Source organism: Melanerpes formicivorus, unplaced genomic scaffold, assembly GCF_026170545.1.
Source record: "Melanerpes formicivorus ecotype bairdi unplaced genomic scaffold, bMelFor1.0.p_v2 SCAF_24, whole genome shotgun sequence".
In the NCBI taxonomy this organism is placed as follows: Eukaryota; Metazoa; Chordata; class Aves; order Piciformes; family Picidae; genus Melanerpes; species Melanerpes formicivorus.
The window spans coordinates 4,455,506-4,480,517 of NW_027142376.1; the positions used below are offsets into that span (position 1 = coordinate 4,455,506).

At 42.2% G+C, this 25,012-nt stretch overlaps 1 protein-coding gene across 4 annotated transcripts in view; it reads left to right on the forward strand.

The window, feature by feature from the left end:
* FBXL2 (F-box and leucine rich repeat protein 2) overlaps positions 1 to 25,012 on the forward strand; it is a 53,175-nt gene that overhangs the window by 23,844 nt on the left and 4,319 nt on the right. For 3 of the 4 annotated variants that reach the window (XM_068152688.1, XM_068152689.1, XM_068152687.1), the window contains exons 4-13: positions 5,276 to 5,350; positions 7,594 to 7,688; positions 9,859 to 9,927; positions 10,013 to 10,108; positions 10,413 to 10,539; positions 10,736 to 10,810; positions 15,889 to 16,019; positions 20,961 to 21,021; positions 22,016 to 22,060; positions 22,312 to 22,368. In XM_068152688.1, the coding sequence (XP_068008789.1) occupies positions 5,276 to 5,350; positions 7,594 to 7,688; positions 9,859 to 9,927; positions 10,013 to 10,108; positions 10,413 to 10,539; positions 10,736 to 10,810; positions 15,889 to 16,019; positions 20,961 to 21,021; positions 22,016 to 22,060; positions 22,312 to 22,368 (831 nt within the window). Of the gene's footprint in view, positions 1 to 5,275; positions 5,351 to 7,593; positions 7,689 to 9,858; positions 9,928 to 9,993; positions 10,109 to 10,412; positions 10,540 to 10,735; positions 10,811 to 15,888; positions 16,020 to 20,960; positions 21,022 to 22,015; positions 22,061 to 22,311; positions 22,369 to 25,012 lie in introns of those variants that run through there. The other variant, XM_068152690.1, reaches the window with a different exon arrangement.

Sequence of the window (25,012 nt, forward strand, 5' to 3'; positions counted from 1 at the left end):
AGTAAGCTTTCTTGTTTAGCACACCTTGATTATTGTTTTCTTGAATTAAAACTAAGAATGTTCTGTTCCTACATCAAGTGTGTATAATTAAGTGTATTCTTATACAGCATGAATGAACTTCTTTTATTTCATACCTTTCCTCCTTGTCTTAATGAGGTTTGGTCAGTTGCTATTTTTTTCCTGGTGCATTTTTTGTTAATTGGGTTTTTCTTGTTTCTCTGTTTTATTGCATCATCATGTAACTATTTCCTTCCTATACCCATATCACTTGGCCTGCAACTTCAGTAGGTTTTGCTAAGTTGGCCAACATCAGGTTTTGTTAAACCCTCAGTGTGACAGTTTTAGGCTACGCCTTTAAGAACGGGACAGTTACTGAGACACTTTAGCTGAAAGTTTTGGTATAATAAGGAAAACAAAGGTAATTCTAAACAAATTTCATTGGAGGTGCTTCTGAGCTTAAAGACATCCTTAAGAGAGTGGCAACAGGAGCATGGGGACAACAACTTCAGGAGGATGAGACAGATGAGGAAGATGATGATATTCAAAACACCTCAGCACCGAGGCAAGAATTGAGACATGTGCGGAAAGATTACATCAGAGCAGAGAATGAGCCAGTTCTAGCTTGGCTTGGTAGATGGTTTGATACAGGTGCACCAGCTCTAATGGTAGGAGACAAGTCAGCATCTCAGCTAGGCACTCTCTCAAAGGATAATGGAATAGATAGACATCTAGGCAGGTCTCTCGGTAAGGTTTCTCTGTGGATACGCCTTTTATTGGCAGCTCTCATGAGATACCCTTCCCGAGATGATCTTCCATGGGATCCTAAACCATGGACTACCATAGTATCATAGTATCAGTCAGGGTTGGAAGGGACCACAAGGATCATCTAGTTCCAAGCCCCCTGCCATGGGCAGGGACACCCCACACTAGATCAGCCTGGCCAGAGCCTCATCCATGGATGAGGGAATTAAGCATCTGAGAGAATTTGCTGTTAGAGAGGTACTCTATGGTAACCATGAAACTCTGAATCCTGATGAAATTTCTGTAGGAACTGGTCTTGCTAAAAAGCTCATCAAACTTGCGCCTCCTAATTATGCAATTATTCTGGCACGCAGAATCGTGGTTGGCCATTTCACTGATCAAATGAGACAATTGGAGGATAGCATGACACATGTTTGTTTGGTTTCAGCCATTGAAACTCTGTCTGGAAAAATTGAGAATTGCATGAAAGAGCTGAAAGATTCCATATCCCAACTGATACAAGGAAATAATTCCAATTCTTCCTCCAGATGGATGCAAGTTTCAGCTGTGAGGAATAGATGTCCTTCAAATAGGTCATTCCAAAACAGATCAAACCAAAACAGACCACAGAGGCAATCACAGGGGAGTATTTGGACAACTCTGTGTGATGAGTTTGGTGAGAACATGAACAGATGGGATGGTCAACCAACTTCTAATCTTTTCAGGAGACTGAGGGAACTGTAGAATGGCAGAACCCGAGGTAGCAATACCGGAAGGGTAGCTGTTACTTCCACAGTTTCCCAGGACAACTGCAATAGCTCCAACAGTGGCTCCAGTTATAACACTGGACAGTGTGCTCATTGCACATGTGGGCATGTTCCCCAGAACTAGGGGTGCCCTGCCTTCCACCAGGGGGAGAAGAGGGATAATGGAGATAACAGAATCTGTTGGGATGTGTACATCCAGTGGCCTGGCACTTCACAGTTTCGGAAGTACAGGGCCTTGGTTGACACAGGAGCTCAGTGCACCATAATGCCATCAAATTATCAGGGATCAGAGCCTGTAACTATTCTGGGAGTCACTGGTAGATCTCAAGAGTTAACTAAGGTAGAGGTTAATATAAGTTTAACTGGTAAACAGTGGAAGAAGCATACAGTTGTGACCGGACCTGATGCACCTTGTATTTTGGGAATTGATTTTCTGAGAGAAGGGCATTTCAAAGACCCTAGAGGTTATAAATGGGCTTTTGGAGTAGCTTCTGCAGAAATTGATGGACAAAAACTGAAGCTGTCTGTTAGACCTAAGCTTTCTGATGAATCTGCAGTTGTGGGACAACACAAGATGCAGGACATTAAATTGCCGCTTGCTTCTCAGACTGTGCATCACAGACAATACAGAACCAACCCTGACTCTTTGTTGCCCATTCAGAATCTGATTCGTCAGTTGGAGAGTCAGAAAGTCATCAGCAAAACTCATTCACCTTTCAACAGTCCAGTGTGGCCTGTGCGAAAGCAGAGTGGAGACTGGCGTCTGAAAGTCGACTTCCATGCCCTGAAAACTCCACCTATGAGTGCAGCAGTGCCAGACATGATGGAACTCCAGTATGAGCTGGAATCCAAAGAGGCCAAATGGTATGCTACCATAGACATTGCTAATGTCTTCTTCTCTATTCTCATAGCAGAGGAATGCAGGCCTCAGTTTGCTTTCACCTGGAGAGGAATCCAGTACACTTTCAACAGGCTGCCAATGGGCTGGATCCACAGCTCAAGCATCTGTCATGCAGTGATCCACGATGCTCTGGAGAAAGGCGGTGCTCCAGAACACATCCAGTTCATCGATGATATCATCATCTGGGGTAAAGCTGCTGAGGAAGTCTTTGAGAAAGGTAACAAAATCATTGACATTCTTCTGGATGCAGGTTTTGCCATCAAGCGAGACAAGGTGAAAGGACCTACCACAGAGATTCAGTTTCTGGGAGTGCAGTGGCAGGATGGATGCCGACACATTCCAGTGGATGTGGTAAATAGAGTCTCTACCATGGCAAGTCCCACAAACAAGCAAGAGACCCTACGTTTCTTGGGGATAGTGGGATTTTGGAGACTGCACATTCCTGGATACAGTCAGATTGTGAAACCTCTGTATGATGTGACTCGAAAGAGAAACCATTTCCACTGGGGACCTGAACAACAAGCAGCCTTTGACCAGATAAAACAAGAGGTGATTCAAGCAGTGGGTCTGGGACCTGTCCGAGATGGTCCAGACATTAAGAACATTTTGTAGACGGCTGCAAGTGACAATGGTCCAACCTGGTGCTTGTGGCAAAAAGCCCCAGGTGAGACACGTGGACGATCTCTTGGTTTCTGGAGTCGAGGTTACAGAGGTTCAGAGGCTAATTATACTCCAACAGAGAAAGAGACTCTAGCTGCCTATGAAGGAGTAAAAGCATCTTCTGAAGTAATTGGAACTGAATCACAACTTCTCTTAGCTCCCAGATTACCAGTTTTGAATTGGATGTTCAAAGGCAAAGGCTCCACACCACATCATGCCACAGATTCCACCTGGTCCAAGTGGATGGCTCTGATAACACAGAGAGCTCGAATGGGAAATCTTGAAAGGCCTGCTCTGGTGGAGGTGATCTCAAGTTGGCCTGAAGGTACCAACTGTGCTAAACCTCCAGAGGAGAAAGTGACTCGTGCTGAGGAAGCTCCTCCTTACAATGACCTTTCTGATGATGAAAAGAAATACGCTTTGTTCACAGACGGTTCCTGTCATCTTGTTGGGAACAAGCGAAGGTGGAAGTCTGCAGTGTGGAGTCCAACACGCCGAGTTGCAGAGGCAAAGGATGGAGAAGGAGAATCCAGTCAGTTTGCAGAGGTAAAAGCTGTCCAGCTAGCTCTCGATGTAGCTGAACGTGAGAGATGGCCAAAGCTTTATCTCTACACCGACCCATGGATGGTAGCCAATGCTCTATGGGGTTGGCTAAAGAACTGGAAGAAGAGTGGTTGGCAGAGAAAAGGAAAACCCATTTGGGCAGCTGAACTGTGGGAGGACATTGCTGATCGAATCGAGAGAATTCCAGTGAAGGTGAGACACATTGATGCTCACATTCCTAAGAGCAAAGCTACTGAGGAACAGCAACACAACCATCAGGCAGATCTGGCTGCAAGAGTTTCTCAAGTAGACATGGACTCTAATCTTGATCTTGACTGGAAACACCGAGGTGAGATATTCTTAGCTCAGTGGGCTCACGATTCGTCAGGACATCAAGGCAGAGATGCAGCATACCAATGGGCTCGTGACAGATCCATAGACATTTCCATGGATGCTATCACACAAGTCATCCATGACTGTGACATTTGTGCTGCTATTAAGCAGGCAAAACGACTTAAGCCCTTGTGGTATGGTGACAGATGGTCCAAGTACAAGTATGGTGAAGCTTGGCAGATTGACTACATCACTCTACCACGTTCTCGTTCTGGTAAGCAGTACGTGCTTACTATGGTAGAGGCAAACACTGGATGGTTGGAAACTTATCCAGTTCCACATGCAACTGCACGCAACACCATTCTCGGTCTGGAGAGACAGATCCTGTGGAGACACGGAACTCCAGAGAGGATTGAGTCAGACAACGGAACTCATTTCAAGAACAACCTTGTAAAGAGCTGGGCAAAAGAGCACGGTATTGAGTGGATATTCCACATTCCCTACTATGCACCAGCTTCAGGGAAGATTGAACGCTACAACGGTTTGTTGAAGACCACTCTTAAAGCCATGGGGGGTGGATCTTTGAAAAACTGGGAAAAACATTTAGCACAAGCAACCTGGCTGGTAAATAGTAGAGGTTCAGTGAACCGAGCCGGACCTGCACATTCAGATCTGCTACAGAAAGTAGAAGGTGATAGAGTTCCTGTTGTTAGAGAAAAGAATCTGTTAGGTAAAACTGTTTGGGTATTTTCCCCCTCAGGAGAGGCTAAACCTGTCCGAGGGGTGGTTTCAGCTGAAGGTCCGGGTCACACTTATTGGGTAATGCAAGAGAATGGTGAAATTCAGTGTATTCCACAAAGAAATTTAACTTTAGCTGAAAGAGTTTACTTTCAGAATGTTGTACAGCTACATCACTCCCAAAGGAAGAATCTGTGAGGAATCTACGGTGCACGAACCCTGAGATATAGATACAGACAAAGTATCTTGCTAGACAAATTTACAGAAGTGTTTTTATAAATGGAGGATGAAATCCTGCTGTACTCATGTATGTACTTGACATTTAATTTCTTGCTTTCCTGCATGTTTTACTGGCATAAAATTGCTTCTGAAGTGTGATCCATTTAGGAGGTTTGAGATGTATTTCCACACATTCTGTGCTTCAAACTAGTTGATATTTTCTAACTGCTAATATCTACAATTCTTTTTCTTATAAACAAATGCTATCTGAAATCCTATATTTTGTCATATTTAAATTAATTTATTTGACTTACTGAGAGGAAGATGAAGGGAGCAGGCACTGGAGGTAATAAATGCACTGTGTTTTCTGCAGGCATGGAATGTTTTAGCTCTGGATGGAAGCAACTGGCAAAGAATAGATCTCTTTAACTTTCAAACGGATATAGAGGTTAGTGTCTTGGGGTTTTTTTCATTCCTATGATGATGTTTAAGCACAGTCCATTTTGAGTATCCCATAAACTGTGGTTGCCTTCACACATTTCAAAGGCTGAAGTTTAAGATACTGCTACTGTGAAGGAGTAAATGGACAAGAACTTTGCCTTTTTTTTTAACACTGAATATTTCAGTTCTGATTGCCAGCTATGGATCAGATGTCTTGCATATTTGTATATGTGCAGGGCTCTAGAAATTCAAAGCTGCTGATTTCCTGAAAGTCAAGGGTAACAAATAGTGCCTCTGGGTAGAGTGAAATCATCAGAATCACATTTATGATGATCTAAAAGATAATACTGTTGCTGGTCCCAAGTCTCTGCGAGGCTGTGCCATCTAGTGCTGAAAGCTCTCTGGATGCTTGGCTGTAGGAGATCAAAACAATGAAATGCTGAATGACTTCTCTTACCACTGGCTTTCCTAGATTTGATCTGGTGTGTATTCGACTAGCACTTTGTGAACATTTTGTAGAGTTTGAACCCTGCCTGAAATGCAGGCACATGTGAATTTCAGTCCTTTTCTGCATAGAATGGGAGGATTAGAACAGTCTTGTCTTATCTAAGAGAAACTTGTTACATTAGTGGTAACATGGACGTGCATAACAATAAAATATAACACCTGAAAACGAAGACAAAAATCCATGGGGAGATACAATTCCTGAATTGACCTGCCTCTTTATTTTTTAATTTGATGACACAAATTAAGTTTGGACTCCAGTAATTAATTTGATTCTGGATTTTATACTTTAGCTTTTTAATTGCATAAAAGACATTTAGGTGGGTTTCAGTTGGTATATTTTGCTAACAGTGCTTCAAATTACCCCTAAAGCTTTACAGTATTATATAGATCACTTTTTTTTCACCACTCTCTTTCCTTTCCAACTCCTCTGCTATATGGATATTAAACCTGAGAAACTTAGAGACACAGGAGAAATATTTTGGTATCTGCCTCTATCTAAATGTGACTTGCACTTTTAATGTCGTTTTCTCAGTTGCATTTACAGACTAAGAAACCAGCTCTGAGAGGAAAATACTTCCACATAGTGCTAGTCAGAGCTTTGCTGTTAGAGATGAACAACCACAAAATGTACTGTTTCAGTAAAATTGTTGCCATGCCATATAAAAAGGAAAACAAGCAAAACAGCCCATCTGTAATTTATAAGTATTTTCTCTTTATTAAAAAAGAGAGAAGAAACTGAAAGGTGCTACTGGATATTAGTCCTGTTGGAATGATCAATGTTGATGCATGTTACCTTACCTCTGTAAAATTTGACACAATGTGATGTCCTGTCAGTTTTTTGCAGTGGCCACCTGCTTTTTGCTATCTTATTTTGTTTTTCCTACCAAAGGGGAAAAAAAGGTTAAAAAAAAAGTAAAGAAAAAAAAGTGATTGTAGTTTAAATAATGCCTAATGCTACTTTCAGATTTAGTGTTGGAAGCACTGTGCCATTCTGCTTACTCCTAAGTATAGTAAAATGCACTTCCAATATGTAAAGAAGCTTTTTGGAGCAAATGCAGGGTCAAGTAGGAATTTTTATTTGTAAGTTGTGCTTCAGCCTTTGACAGATAAAGAGGTACCCAGTCTGTAAGCTTAACAGTGTGAGAAGTTCTTTAGCATTCCAAAGTGTTAGGCATGGACACCCAAATATATGTAATGTTGAAGACTGGCAGGTGGACTTAGGCAAGTCTTCTGGAGGCAGCTGAAGTGGCTGCTGCCAGCAGCACCTTTCAGTTGCACAGGCAGCCCCCCCTACAGCAGGGACTTAGCAGAGTCTGTAGGTCGGTGGCACAACAGCCTAAGCACACCTCAGTGAACAATGCAGCCTTACATGCTGTAGTAGTAACTGTCATCCTTGAGGAGCAGATATGTCTGCTGTTCTGACTCCTAGGGAAGTTTTTTAGGTTCCCTGAACATCTGACAAAATTTGAAGAGCATTTTAGCAGTCTTAATGGGTAGATTTTTCTGATTAAAAAAATATCTATGTATGATAGATGGAAAAATGAAAAGTAAAGATGGAATTGAATAGCACTTCAGTGTGAGTGGAGAGTCTCAACAGGTAACTAGTCTTTCTTAAATCAGCAACAGAGGTATAGTTCCAGTGGGGTATTGCTGGGGCTGGGCCTCACTCCCAGCATTTTTAATTTGGGTAGAATATTATGTCAGAATAAAAGTCAACAAAATCTTCTTTTTATTTGCTTTAAGGGTCGTGTTGTAGAAAATATATCGAAAAGGTGTGGTGGCTTCCTGAGACAACTTAGTCTGAGAGGATGTCTTGGTGTTGGAGACTCCTCTTTAAAGTAAGTCAAGTCCTAGATTAAGATATCACTTATTTCCTAATGTCTGAACCAAAAGTAATTATTGTTACGTTTATTTTGATTTCTAAGTACTGACTAATGACCAAAATGGGACACTTAAGTAAGTACTAAGTACCTTAATAATGACTAAATGAGATGTCAGTTTGGAATTAATGTATAGCTATAATATTATTTGCTGGAAATTAACTAAGAGATGAGAACTGTGCTTTTCAGAAACAGGGTGGTTTATTTCATTAGTATTATGTTGATATCTCTCCATTTTTCAAGCACTTACAACGTTTTCAGACCCCCTGCTCTGGCATCCTACAGCTTCAATTTCATAAAGATTAGCAGCCTCTTAGTTTGGACAAGACAAGGGAGAATAAAGACTGATAAAATTGAGTGCCTGCAAAGTCAGTAAAGGCCTGTGATTCTCTTTGTGTTCTAATACAGGCAGGCAAAAGGAACATTTTGGGATGTCTCCAAATAGTCTCAATGGCTCTTTATAAACTGTGCAATTTGTTCCCAGAGAGGTTGTTTGAATCCCTATAAGCTTTTTCTATATGCGAACTCTTGAGCCAGGTTCCTCTGTGGGTATTTCTGTGAGTGTTTAAACCCAAAGATCTTACCTCCATCTGGAGGTTTCCTATTCCACAGCTACTTTAGGACTCAATATTTGGAAGAAGCCTAGAGTATAAATTTTTCCACTTGTGCTTTCTCTGCTGTCACAGGAGACAGCTGAGATGGCTGAAACCAATTACCACTGTTACCAGCATCTGTTACGTGCATCCCTGGCAGCTAACTGGTGGTGTCTTAGACACTTTAGGAAAGGGAATGGTTCTCGTTTAAAATGTAAAGCTGTTATGTGGAAGTGAACAAATGATTGATAACTGCATGAGCTTTAAGGCTTTCAGAACACTAGCATGAGAAAGATACTTGCTCTCAGAATGACTTTCCCTGTCAAGCTTTTTATTTCCTGATCCATTAGTTTTGTGTGATACTTATTTTTCTGTTTATCCTTCTTCTACATCAACTTTTGTTTTAAAACAGCCAATTATTGAATTAGGTATTGACTGTGTAAGTACAGAATGTTTGTGGCCGCTCTCTTAGGACATGCTCCATGCTTGAATCTCAGAGGCAAAGTTTGCTGCTCCTCCAGAGCTTAGTATCTTTCCAAGTGATTTGAAGGCTGTCTCTATTGTAAATCTTCCTCCAGTACATGAATTTTGGAGTAGCTGCTTTGAGAATTCAAGTGGCAACTCTCTTCAGTATAATTGCTTGCTGGGTTTTTTTCCATTATTTTCAGTCCGCACTAGAGAGCCAGGAAGTTGTTACCAGCTGAGTGTGTAGTTGAATCTGTTAACCACGGCGAGCCTCCAGACAAAACTGGTTTTGTGTGTTTCCTCCCCCCCTGCCAGTAAAATCCATGCAGTTGGAGGAAAGATGGGCTGAAAACGAGTGTTCTGAAATGCAGCACAGCTGTAAATATTACTTTGCAGAGATGAAAAGAAAGTTTAGAAAGTTCATGTATTTCTTCTGGGTAATTAGTATAATGGTAGAGACTTTTAGCAGTATAATAGCTCTAATCATCCTTAGAGTTATTACCTAGTAGTTCAAACAGATGAATCTTAATTTTTAAAATCATAAATAACTAATTTGTAATCCACAGGGCTTTCCATTGGTAGTCCAATAAGTTTAGGTCCTGCTTCTGATTTGTGCAAGCTGTGTTCTTTTTCAGTTGATAGGAAAGTCAGCCCCTTAAGACCTGCAAAGGCTTCAGGAATGAGATGTGCAAAAAACCTCCCTAGCAGCTTAATGTTTAACTGATGTGGTATTTAAACCTTCCTATATTTATGCCCTCAGAGTTTTTAGTTAAGGCATTTGGAGCAAGTTGCTTCTGGCTTCTCTATGTCTGAAATAAACACCTTGCTTGAGTAGTGTTTGAGAGAGGAACAGCACTGGGTTTCAGGAATTACCCAAGACAAACTTGCAAAAGGAAAAAGCAACCACTGAAAGAGATGAGTGTGAGGTGTGGTGTACTTTGTAATTACTCTGTGGCTCAAAGATTAAGCTTTTTGACTGAGGTGGAAGGAGGGAGGGGACAGAGCATGCTCCAGTGACTGCATTCCAACTTGTGACATTAGATTAGTTCTCCAGCTCTTTCTCGTTTTAGGACCTTTGCACAGAACTGCAGAAACATCGAACACTTAAATCTGAATGGGTGCACAAAAATCACTGACAGGTAAGTCAAAGGGTTTTTTAGTTTGATGGGAATGTTTGGAAAAGGAGTAACTGAAGGTATTTTTAGTGTGTCTGCTGTTTTGCAGCACGTGCTACAGTCTTAGCAGATTCTGTTCCAAGCTGAAACATCTGGATCTGACATCTTGTGTAGCCATCACAAACAGCTCCCTGAAAGGCTTAAGGTAAGAAGATTGTGTGTTTGTGTTAAAGAAAAGCATTTAAAGAGCTGTTCAACATTTAATAAAATCTTACAACTCAATGCTGAGCCATAGTATTGTGTGTCAGCACTGTTTGTATCCTGTATCTAGGGCTTCTTGGATATAGTCTATGATGTTTGTATGATCTTTTCTCGTGATGTTTCTGTGGAGGCCTGGCACAGTCCACTGGCTATCATTAATTTCTAACAGTGTGTTTAATTTGGGTTTCCCACTGTTATGACTATTTGAAGACTGGATTTAACTTTATGTATTTTTTTAATTCTCCCAGTGAGGGTTGCAGAAATCTGGAACATTTGAATCTTTCCTGGTGTGATCAGATTACGAAGGATGGTATTGAAGCACTGGTGAAAGGGTGTAGTGGACTAAAAGCTCTATTTCTTAGAGGTTGCACACAGGTACATAACTGCTTGGGTGATCCTTTAGGAATAAAATTTTTATTTTGGGTTTTTGAAATCTCCATGAATTAAAAAATACTGGTTTCTTTATAGTCATTTGTTCAGTATTACAAGATGTGTACATTCCTTTGGCTGCTTTGCTGTGCTTTTAATTTCTTGTTTCTTTTCCTATGTCCAATTTAATTGCTAAATACAGTTAGAAGATGAAGCATTGAAACACATTCAAAATCACTGTCACGAACTTGTAATCCTGAATTTGCAATCCTGTACAGTAAGTATTTGAAGCTTCAAGAGATACATTCTCTAAGAATCAAAAAACATTTTTGAATGCCAATGAGTCGATATAATGCACATCATTCAAATAGTACATATCAGTCTATGGAATTTTGTGTGGAATGGAGCTTTTAAATGACCTGGATGTTTCTACACCTGAGTGTGCATTTCTGCACCAGGGTAGGGAGGCTCTGCAGAGGGACTTGGATATATTGGATCTATGGCCAGCATGACCAGGGTGAGCTTCAACAAGGCCAAGTGCCAGGTCCTGCACAAGGGTCACAACAACCAACACTACAGGCTTGGGGCAGTGTGACTGGAAAGCTGCCTGACAGAAAGGAAACTTGGGAGTTCTAATGGACAAGCAGCTAATTAGAAGCCAGCAGTGTGCCCAGGTGGCCAAGAAAGCCAATGGCATCCTGTCTGGGATTGGAAATGCTGTATCCATCAGGAGCAGGGAGGTGATTGCACCCTTGTACTCAGCTCTGGTGAGGCCACACCTCAAGTGTTGTGTCCAGTTTTGGTTACTTCAATACAGGAGAGATGTGGAGGTGCTGGAGTGAGAGCAGAGCAGGGTGAGGAAGCTGGGAAGGGCATGGAGAATAAATCTAATGAAGAGGGACTGAAGGAGCTGGGGATGGTTAGTGTGAAACAGGAGGCTGAGGGGAGACCTCATTGCTGTCTACAGCTACCTGAAAGGAGGTTGTGGAGAGGTTGGTGCTGGTCTCTTCTCACACGTGTTTAGTGACAGAACAAGAGGGAATGGCCTCAAGCTGCAGCAGGGTAGGTTTAGGCAGGACATTAGGAAAAAATTTTCAGAGCAAGAGTGGTCAGGCATTGGAATGTGCCCAGGGAGGTAGTTGAGTCACCACCCCTGGATGTGTTTAAAGGTCTTTTGGACATGGTGCTTGGGGCTATGGTTTAAGGGTGAACCTTGTAGAATAGGGTTAATGGTTGGACTTGGTAATCCTGAGGGTCTTTTCCAACCTGAACATTTCTGGTGTGTGGAGTCATAGCTTATTTTTTTATTTTATTTTTCCCTCATAACATGTTTTAACTGAAGCAAGCACTAGAGCAAGAATTAACTGCATTCATTCAAATCTCTGTGTGTGCTGAAGCACACAGTTTTGCAGGTGTGGTTCTTGTTCTCCCATGCATTGAGGTCAAACATTTCAGTCTATTCATAGTTCTAAGGTTTGTCATGGAACAGAAGCCATATCCTGCGCTACATGATTGGGAGTACAATGTAATGGCATTGTAACTGAAGGTGATTCAGAATCACTGGGGTTACAGGAGAAGGGCATGCTTTTTCAGTATCAATGGAAGAAACACGTTAAGTTGTAGTGAAACCACTTGGAATCCTTCCTGTACCTTTAATTCTAATTAGTACACAGAAACCTAATTTGCTGTATTTTGTATTTGCTTTTGTGTAATTTCTGATGTGACTTTCTAGGAATGGGGAAAATCCTCTTTTAGATTCTAAATGTATTTAAGGTGCACTTTGTAAACAAGGCTTTGAAAAATACTGAAATTGTTACAATGTCAGTGTTTCAGACATGCAAATGTCAATAATGAAGTTAGAGTTATTTATTTTTCCTTTTGGAGAGTTTTCTATATCTTCATTGCTAGAAGGTATCATAAAATCTGCTTAAGACTTTCAAATCTGTTTTACAGATTATTACTGAATGACTGTGGCATGGAACCATTTTTTATTACGATTGGCTGAAAAGTTTTTGATTTCTTTAAAGTGTTGAACATTTTTGAGTGTTACAGATTATTGAAAGCTACATTTAAAAAAAGGGAGAAATAAAGAACAGCATGGATGCAAAACCTGAGCTTCCATGAGCCAGGTGTTCAGTGAAATGAGGGAGTTTCCAGGTTTTTCAGTCTGAATTTAGGTGCCTACTGAAGATGAACATCTGAAGATAACAAGAATGAAAGGTCAGAACCAGACATAAATACATGAGTCAGTATGCAGTTTCCTCCCTTGTAGTCTTTTTGTTGTCCTCCGTCTCCAGAGGTTCTTCTGTTGTGTTTTACCTGAGACTGATGACATGGATTTGTGCAAGGCACTCTGGTGATAATCAGTTGTGCTCTTTCCTGCCTAGAGAGAGCATGGGCGTGGAAGTGTACTGGAGTTTTCTCCTGGTCAGTATGTTTGTTTTCATGTAGTTACTAAGTACAAACAAAAAAATATTTTTCCCTTGGAATTTCCTAAGTTGCTTTATTTCACTGGAAGGGTGTACTGCTTGCTATGCCTTAAAAGCCTTGTGCTTTATATGATACTCACTTTAATTCTAGTGGCTCTCCTTTATGGACGCTGGAAAATGCCAAGCTAGCCCCAGCAGCTATGGAATGAACTCTGTAAACTGCACATCTGAGAGGTGTACCATCTGTAGAGGAAAATGTTTAGAACCTGGGAAGAGTCAAATGCTGAAATACCTGACTGATGGTAAACTACTAAGAAAAAAAAAAAGGCAGCATCTCTTATCTGTAAACAATACAAATCCTTCTGGATTCATAAAAAGACAAGACTTTCAGTTTTCTGTCTAGAATACTTTTTGACAGAAGAAATTGTACATACAAAATACTGGGATTAGAAAGTACTGGGTTGAGTGAAGGGGCATAAGGTGATCTCCCTTTGAGCTGAGCTACTGCTGCTTCTTATCCTGTTTTAGACTAGACTAGACTAGAATAGAATAGACTAGACTAGAATAGACCAGGTTGGAAGAGACCTTCAAGATCATCGCATCCAACCCATCAACCAATCCAACCCACCTAAGCAACTAACCCATGGCACCAAGCACCCCATCAAGCCTCCTCCTGAACACCTCCAATAACGGTGACTCCACCACCTCCCCAGGCAGCCCATTCCAATGGGCAATCACTCTCTCTGTATAGAACTTCTTCCTAACATCCAGCCTAAACCTCCCCTGGTGCAGCCTGAGACTGTGTCCTCTTGTTCTGGTGCTGGCTGCCTGAGAGAAGAGACCAACCTCCGCCTGTCTACAGCCCCCCTTAAGGTAGCTGTAGAGAGCAAGAAGGTCACCCCTGAGTCTCCTCCAGGCTAAGCAACCCCAGCTCCCTCAAGTCTTTCCTCACAGGGCTTGTGTTCCAAACCCCTCACCAACTTTGTTGCCCTTCTCTGGACATGTTCCAGCAAGTCAACCTCCTTCCTAAACTGAGGAGCCCAGAACTGGACACAGTACTCGAGGTGTGGCCTAACCAGTGCAGTGTACAGGGGCAGAATGACCTCCCTGTTCCTAGTGGCCACACTGTTCTTGATGCAGGCCAGGATGCCATTGGCCCTCTTGGCTGCCTGGGCACACTGCAGGCTCATGTTCAGCCTACCATCAACCAGTACCCCCAGGTCCCTCTCTGCCTGGCTACTCTCCAGCCACTCTGCCCCCAGCCTGTAGCACTGCATGGGGTTGCTGTGGCCAATGTGCAGAGCCTGGCACTTGGAAGTGTTCAATCTCATGCCCTTGGATTCTGCCCATCTGTCCAGCCTGGCAAGGTCCCTCTGCAGCGCCTCTCTACCCTCCAGCAGATCAACTCCTGCCCCCAGCTTGGTGTTGTCAGCAAATTTACTGATGATGGACTCAATGCCCTCATCCAGATCATCAATAAAGATGGTAAAGAGCACAGGGCCCAGCACTGATCCCTGGGGGACACCACTGGTGCCTGTCTGCCAGCTGGCTGTGGCACCATTCACCACCACTCTCTGGGCTCAGCCTCCAGCCAGTTCCTAACCCAGCTCAGAGTGCTGCTGTCCAAGGCACGGGCTGACAGCTTGGCCAGGAGTTTGCTGTGGGGGACAGTGTCAAAGGCCTTGATGAGGTCCAGGTAGACTACATCCACAGGCCTCCCCACATCCACCAGGCAGTCACCTGATCATAGAAGGAGATCAGGTTGGTCAGGCAGGACCTGCCCTTCCTAAATCCATGCTGGCTGTTTGCAGTGATAGCCTCAGAAATGTGCTATAGTAATATCAACATACCTAAGTGAAGGGAATATGTAGAATAAAAGAAATACATAAATCTGAAAGGAATATATAGATATAAAAGAAATGTATGTTTTCAAGTCAAAATACATTAGAGGTCCTTGTTATTATTGCGAGAGTAATTGCCAGGGAATAAAATAGTCTGTTTTGCCTCAAAAAATCAGTTATTCAGCAGAAAAATTAAATTCCTAGAGGTAGGAGTGGGAGGAGAGAAAATTTTCTGCAGAATAGGAGACCTGTAAACAAAATCATACTTGCACACCCCATTAATTTAGTTCCAGTTTTTATTTTGTGTGCAGCTGCCCTGGAGCTGTTTCTTCTGGTTCCTGTTTCAAAGGCAACATTTTTATTAATTTTCCAATTATAGAGTTCACTTTTTTCTTTTTTTTTTAGTATCTAGTACAGAGTAATTTTGAGAAAAGAAAACCCACTTTCAACTAAGGTCAACCGTACAGGGTGGGGCAAACCTGGCTTTTATGTTTGTTTTCCATAAACCATAGATGATAGATAATTCTTGACCTCCAACTCTTGCTTTGAAAATTAGCTGAAGGTGAAGGATTGTTAGCCTTTGGCCCTACTGTTCAAGTATGATACTGTGATACAAACTAAGTAGTTAGCTCACCTGCTGTCAGGCTTTAAGCTCTTTTGCCCTGCTTCTAAACTTATGCAGTCACTGGAGCAGAGACCTGAGCTCTACAAACATATCAGTGACAAGCTGTCCCACACAGTGACAGCGACAGTTAAAGAAAACCAAGACAATAACCCCCCAAAAAACCAACCAACAACAAGAAAAAGTAAAAATGATAAAGCAAAAGCAAAGTGCAAGGCAACAACAGACTCCTCTGCTTCAAACTGTCTTTGAGCTGTACTTGAGATACATTGGTAAGTAGGAATTGTATGTTGATTATCTTCACTGTAATCAGTGAAGGTGGTTTCATGATGGTATTTCTTGGCTGACAGATCTCCAGGTGGCTGTGGTTATGTCCAATGTGACACTAACAGCTCACTAATAGGACTTTAGTTTTGTTGAATTCTTGATAACAGCATAACTTCAACATTCTTCTTTGTTGCAGCAAATTTCAGATGAAGGCATTGTAAAAATCTGCAGAGGCTGCCACAGACTCCAGTCCCTCTGTGTTTCAGGCTGTAGCAACCTTACAGATGCTTCTCTGACAGCACTTGGTCTAAACTGTCCCAGGCTGAAGTGAGTATGTCATAAGTGTATCATATATCATGTTGTTGTTACTAACCTGAGCTAAGGAATTCACTTCTGTAGATAATCAGCCAATATCCACAGGTTAGGTTTAACTTTGTGCTGTTTGGGTTACTTTTGCACCCAAACCATTGTTAGAACTATCAGCTGAGTATGAACTTGAGAGCTGGTCTTCTGTAGCTAGTGTGTGAATGTAGTCCACTGTGTATTGAAAAAACAAGAATTAGTAAATGACAAACAAAACATGTTGAACCTGGCAGTTGAATTCTGTGCTTCTAGGGAAATATTTAGGTACTAATTACAAGCCAGAAGAAAAAGAAGATATAAAGCCCATTATTTTTTTAAAAGGTAAAAATATCTCAGTTGTGTTGTGTCTTGTGATGTCTGCAATCTGCTGTGGTTTTATGCAGTCCTTTGTCTTGCAAAAAGCCCAAAACAAACACCAAACAGCTAAATCATGTCTGAGTATTGTATTTACAGAATTTATTACAGATGTGTTTTTAACACACTCTGCAGTACCTCCTGGCATTCTTAAACTCTGACATGGAGCATGCCAGTGTCTCTGCAAGCAGTGAGGACTGATGTTTATGGTGTATATTTTGACTAATAGGGGCTCATCAATTAAAAGTAATATCAACTTTTACGTTGGTGTAGTTTATGCTAACGTGATGGGATTCTCAGAAGTGGGGACAGCTTCAGCCTTAGCAAAGTTTGGTCATGCAGCAGCTATCTGGTTGGAGAGACATATAATACTTCTTGTAAGGCCTAATTTTAATGTACATCAAATCAAAAGGACTTTAGATGACACTGGATTGGCATTTATGACAGGAACCTGCAGGAGCTGCAACTTGTTATGTATCAGTCACAGATAAATGAAGGAAAGTGTAGATTGTAAAATTAGGGGAAGCTACATTCAAAGCCAGCATGCAATACACTGACACTGCTTTCCTTTAGCTGATTGAGTGCAAAAGAGCTTTTGTAACTGTAGAAAACCTGTCCTTAAGGACCATTTCCAGAGTGACAGTGCCCTTCATATTCAGAAGAGCTTTAGGTGAGCCAGTGTGTGGTAGTGAGAAAAGTGCAATTCCCCCTCTCCCCCCAGGAAACCACAGATAACTCAGTCGGAGGAGCAGATGGAAAAGCTGTATTTCCCAAGCAGGATGAAATGCAGTGAATCTATACACAATATACAGTATTTACAGTATATACAAAAATATACAGCAAATAATGTAACACAGAAAACCTGCCCCTCCCCTCGATAGAGGAGGGTCCCCCAAAACCCCTTTTCCCCCTCCCTCCTTTTCTTCCCAAAAAGGGTTAGAGAGAGAAAGGATATCAAGGGAAATTTTGTTAGTTCAAAGCGTATGCTAAGGGAAGAAAAGGAATTAGTTTCTTATCTCATTAGTCCAAGGCCAGCACCAAGCATAGAAAGAAAAACAGCTGTCTGGACTCAGACTGAAACAGACTGAGACTGACTGCACAGACTAAAACTTACAGTTACATTCCCACTGACCTACCAATGAAATTTGTTTAGAACTATCTTTGTGTTCCTTTTCACACCAAAACATTCAGCCAGAGTGTTTCAGTAACTGTCCCTTTCCTTAAAGGCACAGCCTAAAACTGTCACACCAGTGTTAGGGCCTTAGATGCCTTCTCAAACACTTGTGCTCCTTTCTGCTGTTGTTACTGGTCTTCCCCCCCCATTTCATTCATTCTCTCAGTTTACAGCTCAGATTAGAAATAAAAGGTCTAAAGTGCTGTTAGTTGAGCAGTTCTTTCCTCAGGCAGCGCAGCTGTATCCCCGTCTGTGCCACGAGGGGGAAGGCGTCTGAGGCTCTATTTAGTGGAAAACGACCCCTGACAGAGATCACTGCAGAGGAGTGCACGGTGAAGGACAGTGATGCTCCTTTGTTTCTTCTAGCCTTGTGGGATCATGGGTGGAAAGTATTTGGATCAAAATTCAGTTGGAAATCAAAAGGAAATGTAATTCCACAGTTGCTTATATCTTCTGGAGTATTTTCATGTTGAGTTTGAAAGAAGTCTCTCCTGCCTCTGTTGGGATGTGCTGGCTCTGTTAGGAAGCTTTTGAGTATTTTCTGTGCAGTGCTAATCTCACTTCAGGGTCCTGGCTGTGCTGCTGTGCTGCTTTCCGTGGTACCACTGTGTTCTGCAGCTGCTACCAATCACAAATGGTATCTCCTTGACAAAAAATCCTGAACTTGACTGACTCCCTTCAGCTGTTCTTTTTCCTCCTCCCACTACATCAGGATACAGCTATCTGATCCTCTTCTATATCTGCCTGTTTGGGTGCTTGCTACTTTCTCTGTTTCTTAGCTTTTTTTTTTTCTTATTTAATACTAAAAAACGTTGAAATACTGATGGATGTTTTGATGATGTTTGAGAAAAGCACTCAGAAGCCATGAATGTCCAGGTGGTGCTGTGAAAATGAGGACCATATTGCCTTTAACCCCACTAATATTCTCTCCCACCTGCTGCTGGTTTAACAGAAGTAGGCAGGTGCTGTTTACAGATGCTCCAGGTGTGCCCAAATGACCACTGCAGACAGTGAGTGCAACTGTGGGGTCTGTCTCCACAACACTGCTTTCTAAGCCTGTGTCGTGGTTTGAGAGACCAATTCTCCCACCACAGGCAAAAATAATGACTCAGACAAACGGATTGCAAAAAAAAGGTGGAAAGTTTAAATGGAAAAACAATAAAACCAACAATGAAAGTTTTACAGAGAGCCACAGGCACCATGACAAAAGAGAGAGATCCCAGAACATACCCAAGAATGTCCCATCCCCACCTGGGGGTACACCCAACCCCCCCCAGGGCTCTTTCTCCCCTCCCTTACCCAGCCTTGGGCATGGGCAGGCCCAAGGGAGGCGGCTCAGCCATTCTACCTAGGCAGTGGCAGGGGACGAAAGAGGAAGTAAGGACCCCACATGGATGTTTTATAGAGGAGCAGAGAATTATGGGTGAAATAGCTGGTTTGCTGTGACCACCCAGTGGGCTGGACCCTTTTGGGGCCTCCCAGGTGTGGTCTGTGAAGTGGCATCTGGGCCAGCACCCAGCCTAAACCACCACATCCTGGGGAACCTGCTCTTGGAGTTCATTTTGCCATTTCAGCTCCTGTGCTGGGTGGCTTGTCATGGTTCACTGGGTGGGAAATAAATCTGAAAAAAAGAGCCATTGTAATTAGTTACAGTGACTGAAACAAAGCAAAAGGTAGAGCTTTGCTCATTTTCCTACTTACCAGTGCCTTCCCACCTGTTTCCTATCCTGGGGCCTCACTGATGCAGCGTGTGTATATCTAGCTCCCTCTCCCTGACTGACTGCACACCCCATTTCAGGAAGGCAGCAGCTCCTAGTCGTCTGGTTTCTCACTCCTGTTTCCATATTCTTCTTTTCAACCAGATGTGCATTAAGTAGTATCCTCACTGTTTTGCATATTGTGCATGTCATTTTCCCCTGGAGTTGGGGATCCAGTGGTTCTAAGGGCAGTTGGAGTTAAAAGCAACTAATAGATGGAAGGAGTAAGAAGGGTAATAAATATTACCCAAATTATGTTTTTTTTGTTCTTAGTGGTGGGTTTTTTGCCCTTCCTATTTGGTATCCTAGGTAATTTTCAGAGTAGCTGAGAGTATTTTATGATAGATCCTTGATGGAAAGGTGCAAAGTTCCCAAATGTGACTCTGGAATGAAAATCCAGAGATGTTACAACATTTGGGAAGTGATGCCTGTCTTGTACCTCTCCGTTGGCTGTTCTTGAGCTTCATCATATTTCTGAACCTTGCTGAACACTAGCACTCTGGATATGGTTTTAAGGGTGTATGCTGTGGGGCTGCTTTCCTCTATACTTGGCTGCACTCTTGCTTTTGGCTTGGAAGAGACTGATTCAGTGCAGTCATAGTCAGAGCCTCACATCCTGTACTCTGGTAGGGTTGTGTTTTTCTCAAAGGCTTTTCCCTGTGCACTTTCTCTCTATAGAGAGAGCTTTCTAATGACCTCCTAAACCAGTGAAAGGATCTAGAAGCCTCTAAGTGTTACCACAGCAAGAGGTTCTTTTGTCCATCTTTCCTTCCTCCTCCCCACCAACCCCAGTGTAGAAGTAGTGTCTGCTGTGGTAAGTGGGCAAGTTGTGCTCAGTTTGTGTTGCTCATTACATGATGCTGTGGTTTCCCCTTACTCATCTTGATACTTGCCTCCACCTGTAAAGTAAGAAATGTTCATGAAAAATTAAGAAAACAAAGATGACAAAACATTCATGTGATGAAGACCTGTTCTGCATACTAGTGGTGCTGTTTGGGGCAGCTGACCTTGTTTTGCTCTGTCAGTACTGCTTCCCAGTGCCTCTCAGAAGCGTTATGTTTTGCTTTCCAAAACACCATGTCATTTTCTTTGAGGTTGAGTTGGTCTAGTTTACAATTTTTTCTGTGGACTTGGTGATTTTAACCTCCTTGCTTTCTGGTAACTTGCTTCACCATGCATCATGCAGAGCCTCCGAGTAAACTTCTAGTAAGCATTTCTCAGTTTTGTGGCTTCCCAACATCCTGTGTTTAGATAACAGGTTTTAGATGCAGCTTCATCTGTGTTTTCCTTAGCTCAGGGTTTATTCTCTCCTATCTTTCCTCAGGTGAGAAAACTTGAGCATTTGCTGTTTTACTGAAATGAGGTTAAAATGCATACAATTATGTATGGCTTTTTTTCCATTTACTGCTGAGATTTGAGAACTGAACTTAATCTGCTCCATGACTATCAGAATCTTCTGACCAGCCGGATCAAAAGTCTGCCTAGTGCTTTTTAGTGGCAAATCACTGTGATAAACAGGCATATATTGAGAGCTTTAATAGCAGAAGCCAGATTTGTATCTCAAATGCATTTGCTTTTTTTCTGTGTTAATGTTTTCTTCAACATTTCAAACTTTTCCAGGATTTTGGAAGCTGCAAGATGTTCACATCTAACAGATGCTGGTTTTACCCTTTTAGCACGGGTAAGGGTCATTTCAGAAGGTTAGAGCTCACCTTAGTTTTATTGCTACTGAGCAGCTGTGAACTGATACAGTTCTGCTGGGAAGGAATGTGAGAAGGAGAAAGTTAAAAGCAGGGAGAACCCTGTGAAAGAATGGACTAAAAATTACATTATCTCCAGATTATACTTAGAGCTGCAACTTGATCTATTTTGCTGTCCATCATTGCACTTTTCACTTCCCCTTTCCCCCTTTATTTTTGTAGCATATTTTAATGGATTTTATCATGTTTAACATAATTCTAAGCTTGTGTGATGTACTGTAGCCAAATTTCCTCTATGAAAGTGACACATCTCCTTATTATACTTATACCCCCAAAAGTCACTCCAGAATAGATTATTCTGAGCATACCTTCACTACAAAAATACTTGCATTGTAGATTATAAACCACCGGCACTTTTGCCCCGATTGATGCTGTGTGAGTACATTGAAGGTGTCAGATGCTTCAAGCTAGACTTGTATGGCTCTGGTTTAGGACATCTGAACACAAAAGTAGTGCTCTGTAAACAGGATTCTTCTAGGCTGCTGGCAGTGTGAATGGCAGGGGTTTTTCCTAGCCACAGTAGTTATGCTTTGGGTTTCTAATCATTCAGTGCTACAGCTTTGGGCCTCTAGTAGTCACCTCAAGGCTGATGATTTGGGGAGCAGCAAGTTAAACAATCTCTTTCCATGCCTGGAAAAAATGGGTTGGGGTTTAGGCTGACACTGTGATCTGCCGCCAGGTCACAAGGTGACGGCACTCTTGTGAAATGAGTCACAATCAGGTACTGAATGCACTTAAGAAAACTTGCCAGGGATATCTCACAATACTGGGGAAAGTCACACCTGAGAGTGTGAAGTGTAGCTTTCTCTCAGCCTCATAGTGGACTCTGCTTTAATATTTCCTGTGTGCATTAGCAGAGCAAGTTGCTTTTAAGGCTTCTTTCTAATTCATCTGTTTGGGTTTTGTTTGTTTCAGAATTGCCACGAGCTGGAGAAGATGGACTTGGAAGAGTGTGTTTTGGTGAGATTTAATATGAGAAGGAGTACTGAATGGCCAGCAAAAGAATGCAGTGCATTAGCACTGCCAGTTAGATGTGCTTTGGCTTTTATTAGAAGCTAATGACTGGGAAATTCTATACAGGGAGGTGCTTGAAGAGTAAGAGGTGCTGGGGTGTTTCCCAGGAATAACAGGAAATTTATCTGGTGTCTTTTGTGAGGGTTGACTCTCCTGCTGTCTGTTGCTCATGGCTGTTCAATTTCTTTTATTTCTAGATAACTGACAGCACATTGATTCAGCTTTCCATACACTGTCCCAAGCTACAAGCATTGGTAGGTTTAACTCTTTGTTGCTGAACTTCAATACACCTCCCAAACCCACACCCATACACAACTCGTGCAGTACAAATCCATCCTTCTTATTCGACTTAGTTCAGCTGACATTCTAGAATCCTTTAGGGAGCCTTTGTAGATGCTCCTGAGTGTTCATTACTTGTTTTCTTAGGGAGTATGATACTATACATCAAATACTGTATAAAGAAAGCCACCCACTCAAGAGAAATGTAATCACTCCGTAATCAGCTTTGCCTGCCAGCAATTCTTCCCTGGGACTACATTTACATAGGAAATTACAAAAGAGGTTTTTTTTACCTAGACTTTTGAACCTATTTGGAGAAGCTCAAGATGCCTTCAGTGGGGTTCCTTGCTCACTGCATTTCAAAGAACTGTTTTTTAGGGAATCCTTGCCTAGGTCATTCAGAGCATTACCAGGTGACAGAAATTTGGCTGTTGTTCTGTCAGGGTACTCTAAAGATAGCCTGTCCTTACAATAGGATTTCCTGTATTTAGAACCAGTTGTCCCATGTGTGTAGATTCCTTGTATACTGCTTCAGATCTGTGTGAGAGAGCAAGTATCTTAATCATCTGTTCTTAGGTGGCATTAAAGGAAGGTGTGCTGCTTCATTAATTAAATTGTGTTATGATTAGGTAGTGTGACTCAGTGGTACTGAGGTAGCAACATGAGGACAGATGGCTTTTTAAAAGGAGCTTGTTCACTAGTTGTTGATTTTCTTCATTTTTTGCTTATTAATCGACCTCGTTTCTGTACCAAAATGCTTAATGTTAAGCCAAAGGAGAGTTGTCAGGAGATATGGAGTCATTTAATTGGACACTTTTAGTTCTTCTGCGATAGATATGTTTTTGTGTTACAGTCCCAGTTGTACTTGGAAGAGGTTTTACTGTACTGGCTCTGCCAGTGTTTCACCAGAGATACTGTAAAACCTGCTCCCTTGGGCAGCCTTTGTGTGTTAGTGCAGGGAAGCACGGGATTGCTGAAATAGCATGTCTTGTTTAAGGGAACCAGAGAAAAGGATTATGTTGTGCTCATTATTGTTGATGTGATCCTTTGTGTAAGAAGAATGCTTACTGGAAGGCTGTGAGTGAACAGTGATGGCTGAGAATCATGCTGAACACCCTATGTGAACTAACCTTGGTACTTCAAACATCAAGCCATCTACTGCTGATGGTTCTGTAAACTCTTGTCTAGCTTTAGCATAACTTTTGGTGTATTGGCAGGTTAAACAAACATTTGGGAGTTGCAGAAATCAATTTTCAGTTTGTTTCCTGGTGTTTGGTGACTCAAGAGATGGTAGCAATAAGCCAAAGCACTGCTGGACCAATTATAACCAACTGTTGATCTCACCAATGTTGGAGTACTCAGGTGCTTGATTTCCTTCTGGCTTTAAGAAGTAATATCTGGTGAAAACATTAAATTGTTCATCCAGATTATTAGAAAAAGTGTGGAATACTGCTGATTCTCCTGATGATGAGGAGGCACTTGCACTCTTCAGTTGTTCATGCTGTTTCTTGTTGTCAGTCTATCACACCACATTTGAGTTATGCACAGCATTTAGTGTGTATTAGCCAAAAAGAAAGGATTGAGCCATTATCAGCTGTTGTAAAGACTTGAAGCAATCATGTTTGTAAAATCCCACATTATTATCACTTTGTAACAGATTTTTGAAGACAGAAAAGCTTGTGGGGTTTGTGGTTAATACAAGTATGTAGCATTCTGCACATTTGTTTTACAACTCAGCTGTACATCCTCTCTTGTCCTTTCAGTACCAAACACAGTGTGGCAGGGAAGCTGATTTTATGAGCTGCTTACTTCCTGGGATGGAAAACTCTTAATTAGTCAGTAGACTGCTGCTGTAGCTAACATCTTCATATCCCCCCTGTCCGTCCTTTAAACAGGAAGTTTATTGTTAATGTTCTTTAACCCTGCAGCTGCTGGTTTGGTTCCAGGCTGTGAGCCAAAGTTCACAAAGCTCAGAACCCCTGCATAAAGAATGTAGGTATTTGAGAGAACCTTGGAAGGGGTGATAGGTGTGTAGAATGTAAATCTATCATAAGGTAAACCACTTCTCTATTCTGGAGACCAGGCTGGTGTTGCTGCTTATGCGTGGTGAGGGAGTGACACTGCAGCAGCTGGAGCTGAAGGGAAGCTGCCCAGGTGGCTGCCCATCAGACTGGAGGGGAGCTGCAGATCTCCTCTCCCAGCCTCCCCTCTGGTTATTTGTTCATCCTGCTGAGCAGAGGAGGAAAAAAGATCTGAAGGGCAGGTTGTTGTAAAGGCCAGACCGGACCCCCTGTGTCTGGCAGCAGGAAAGAAATGCTGGTATCTTCAGCTGAGGTAAAGTGAAGGTAATCCTCAGGCTTTCCTTGTCAGGCTGAAGGAAAGAAAGTAGATGTGATGTACTGAGACAAGAGCTACATCTGATCAGAGGGTGGGCAGGAGGCACTGCACAGCACTAGCTCTCCTGTACTGAGTTAAAAAGCATTTTGGATTGTTGCCAGTGTTTCTTCAGCAGTTGCTGGTCTGAAAACACTGGTGCCGAGGTGCTGCAAGCTGGTCACCCTCAATCTGGGATACCAGGACAGGTAGGGCACAGGCTCAGCCTACAGCAAGGAGCTGGCC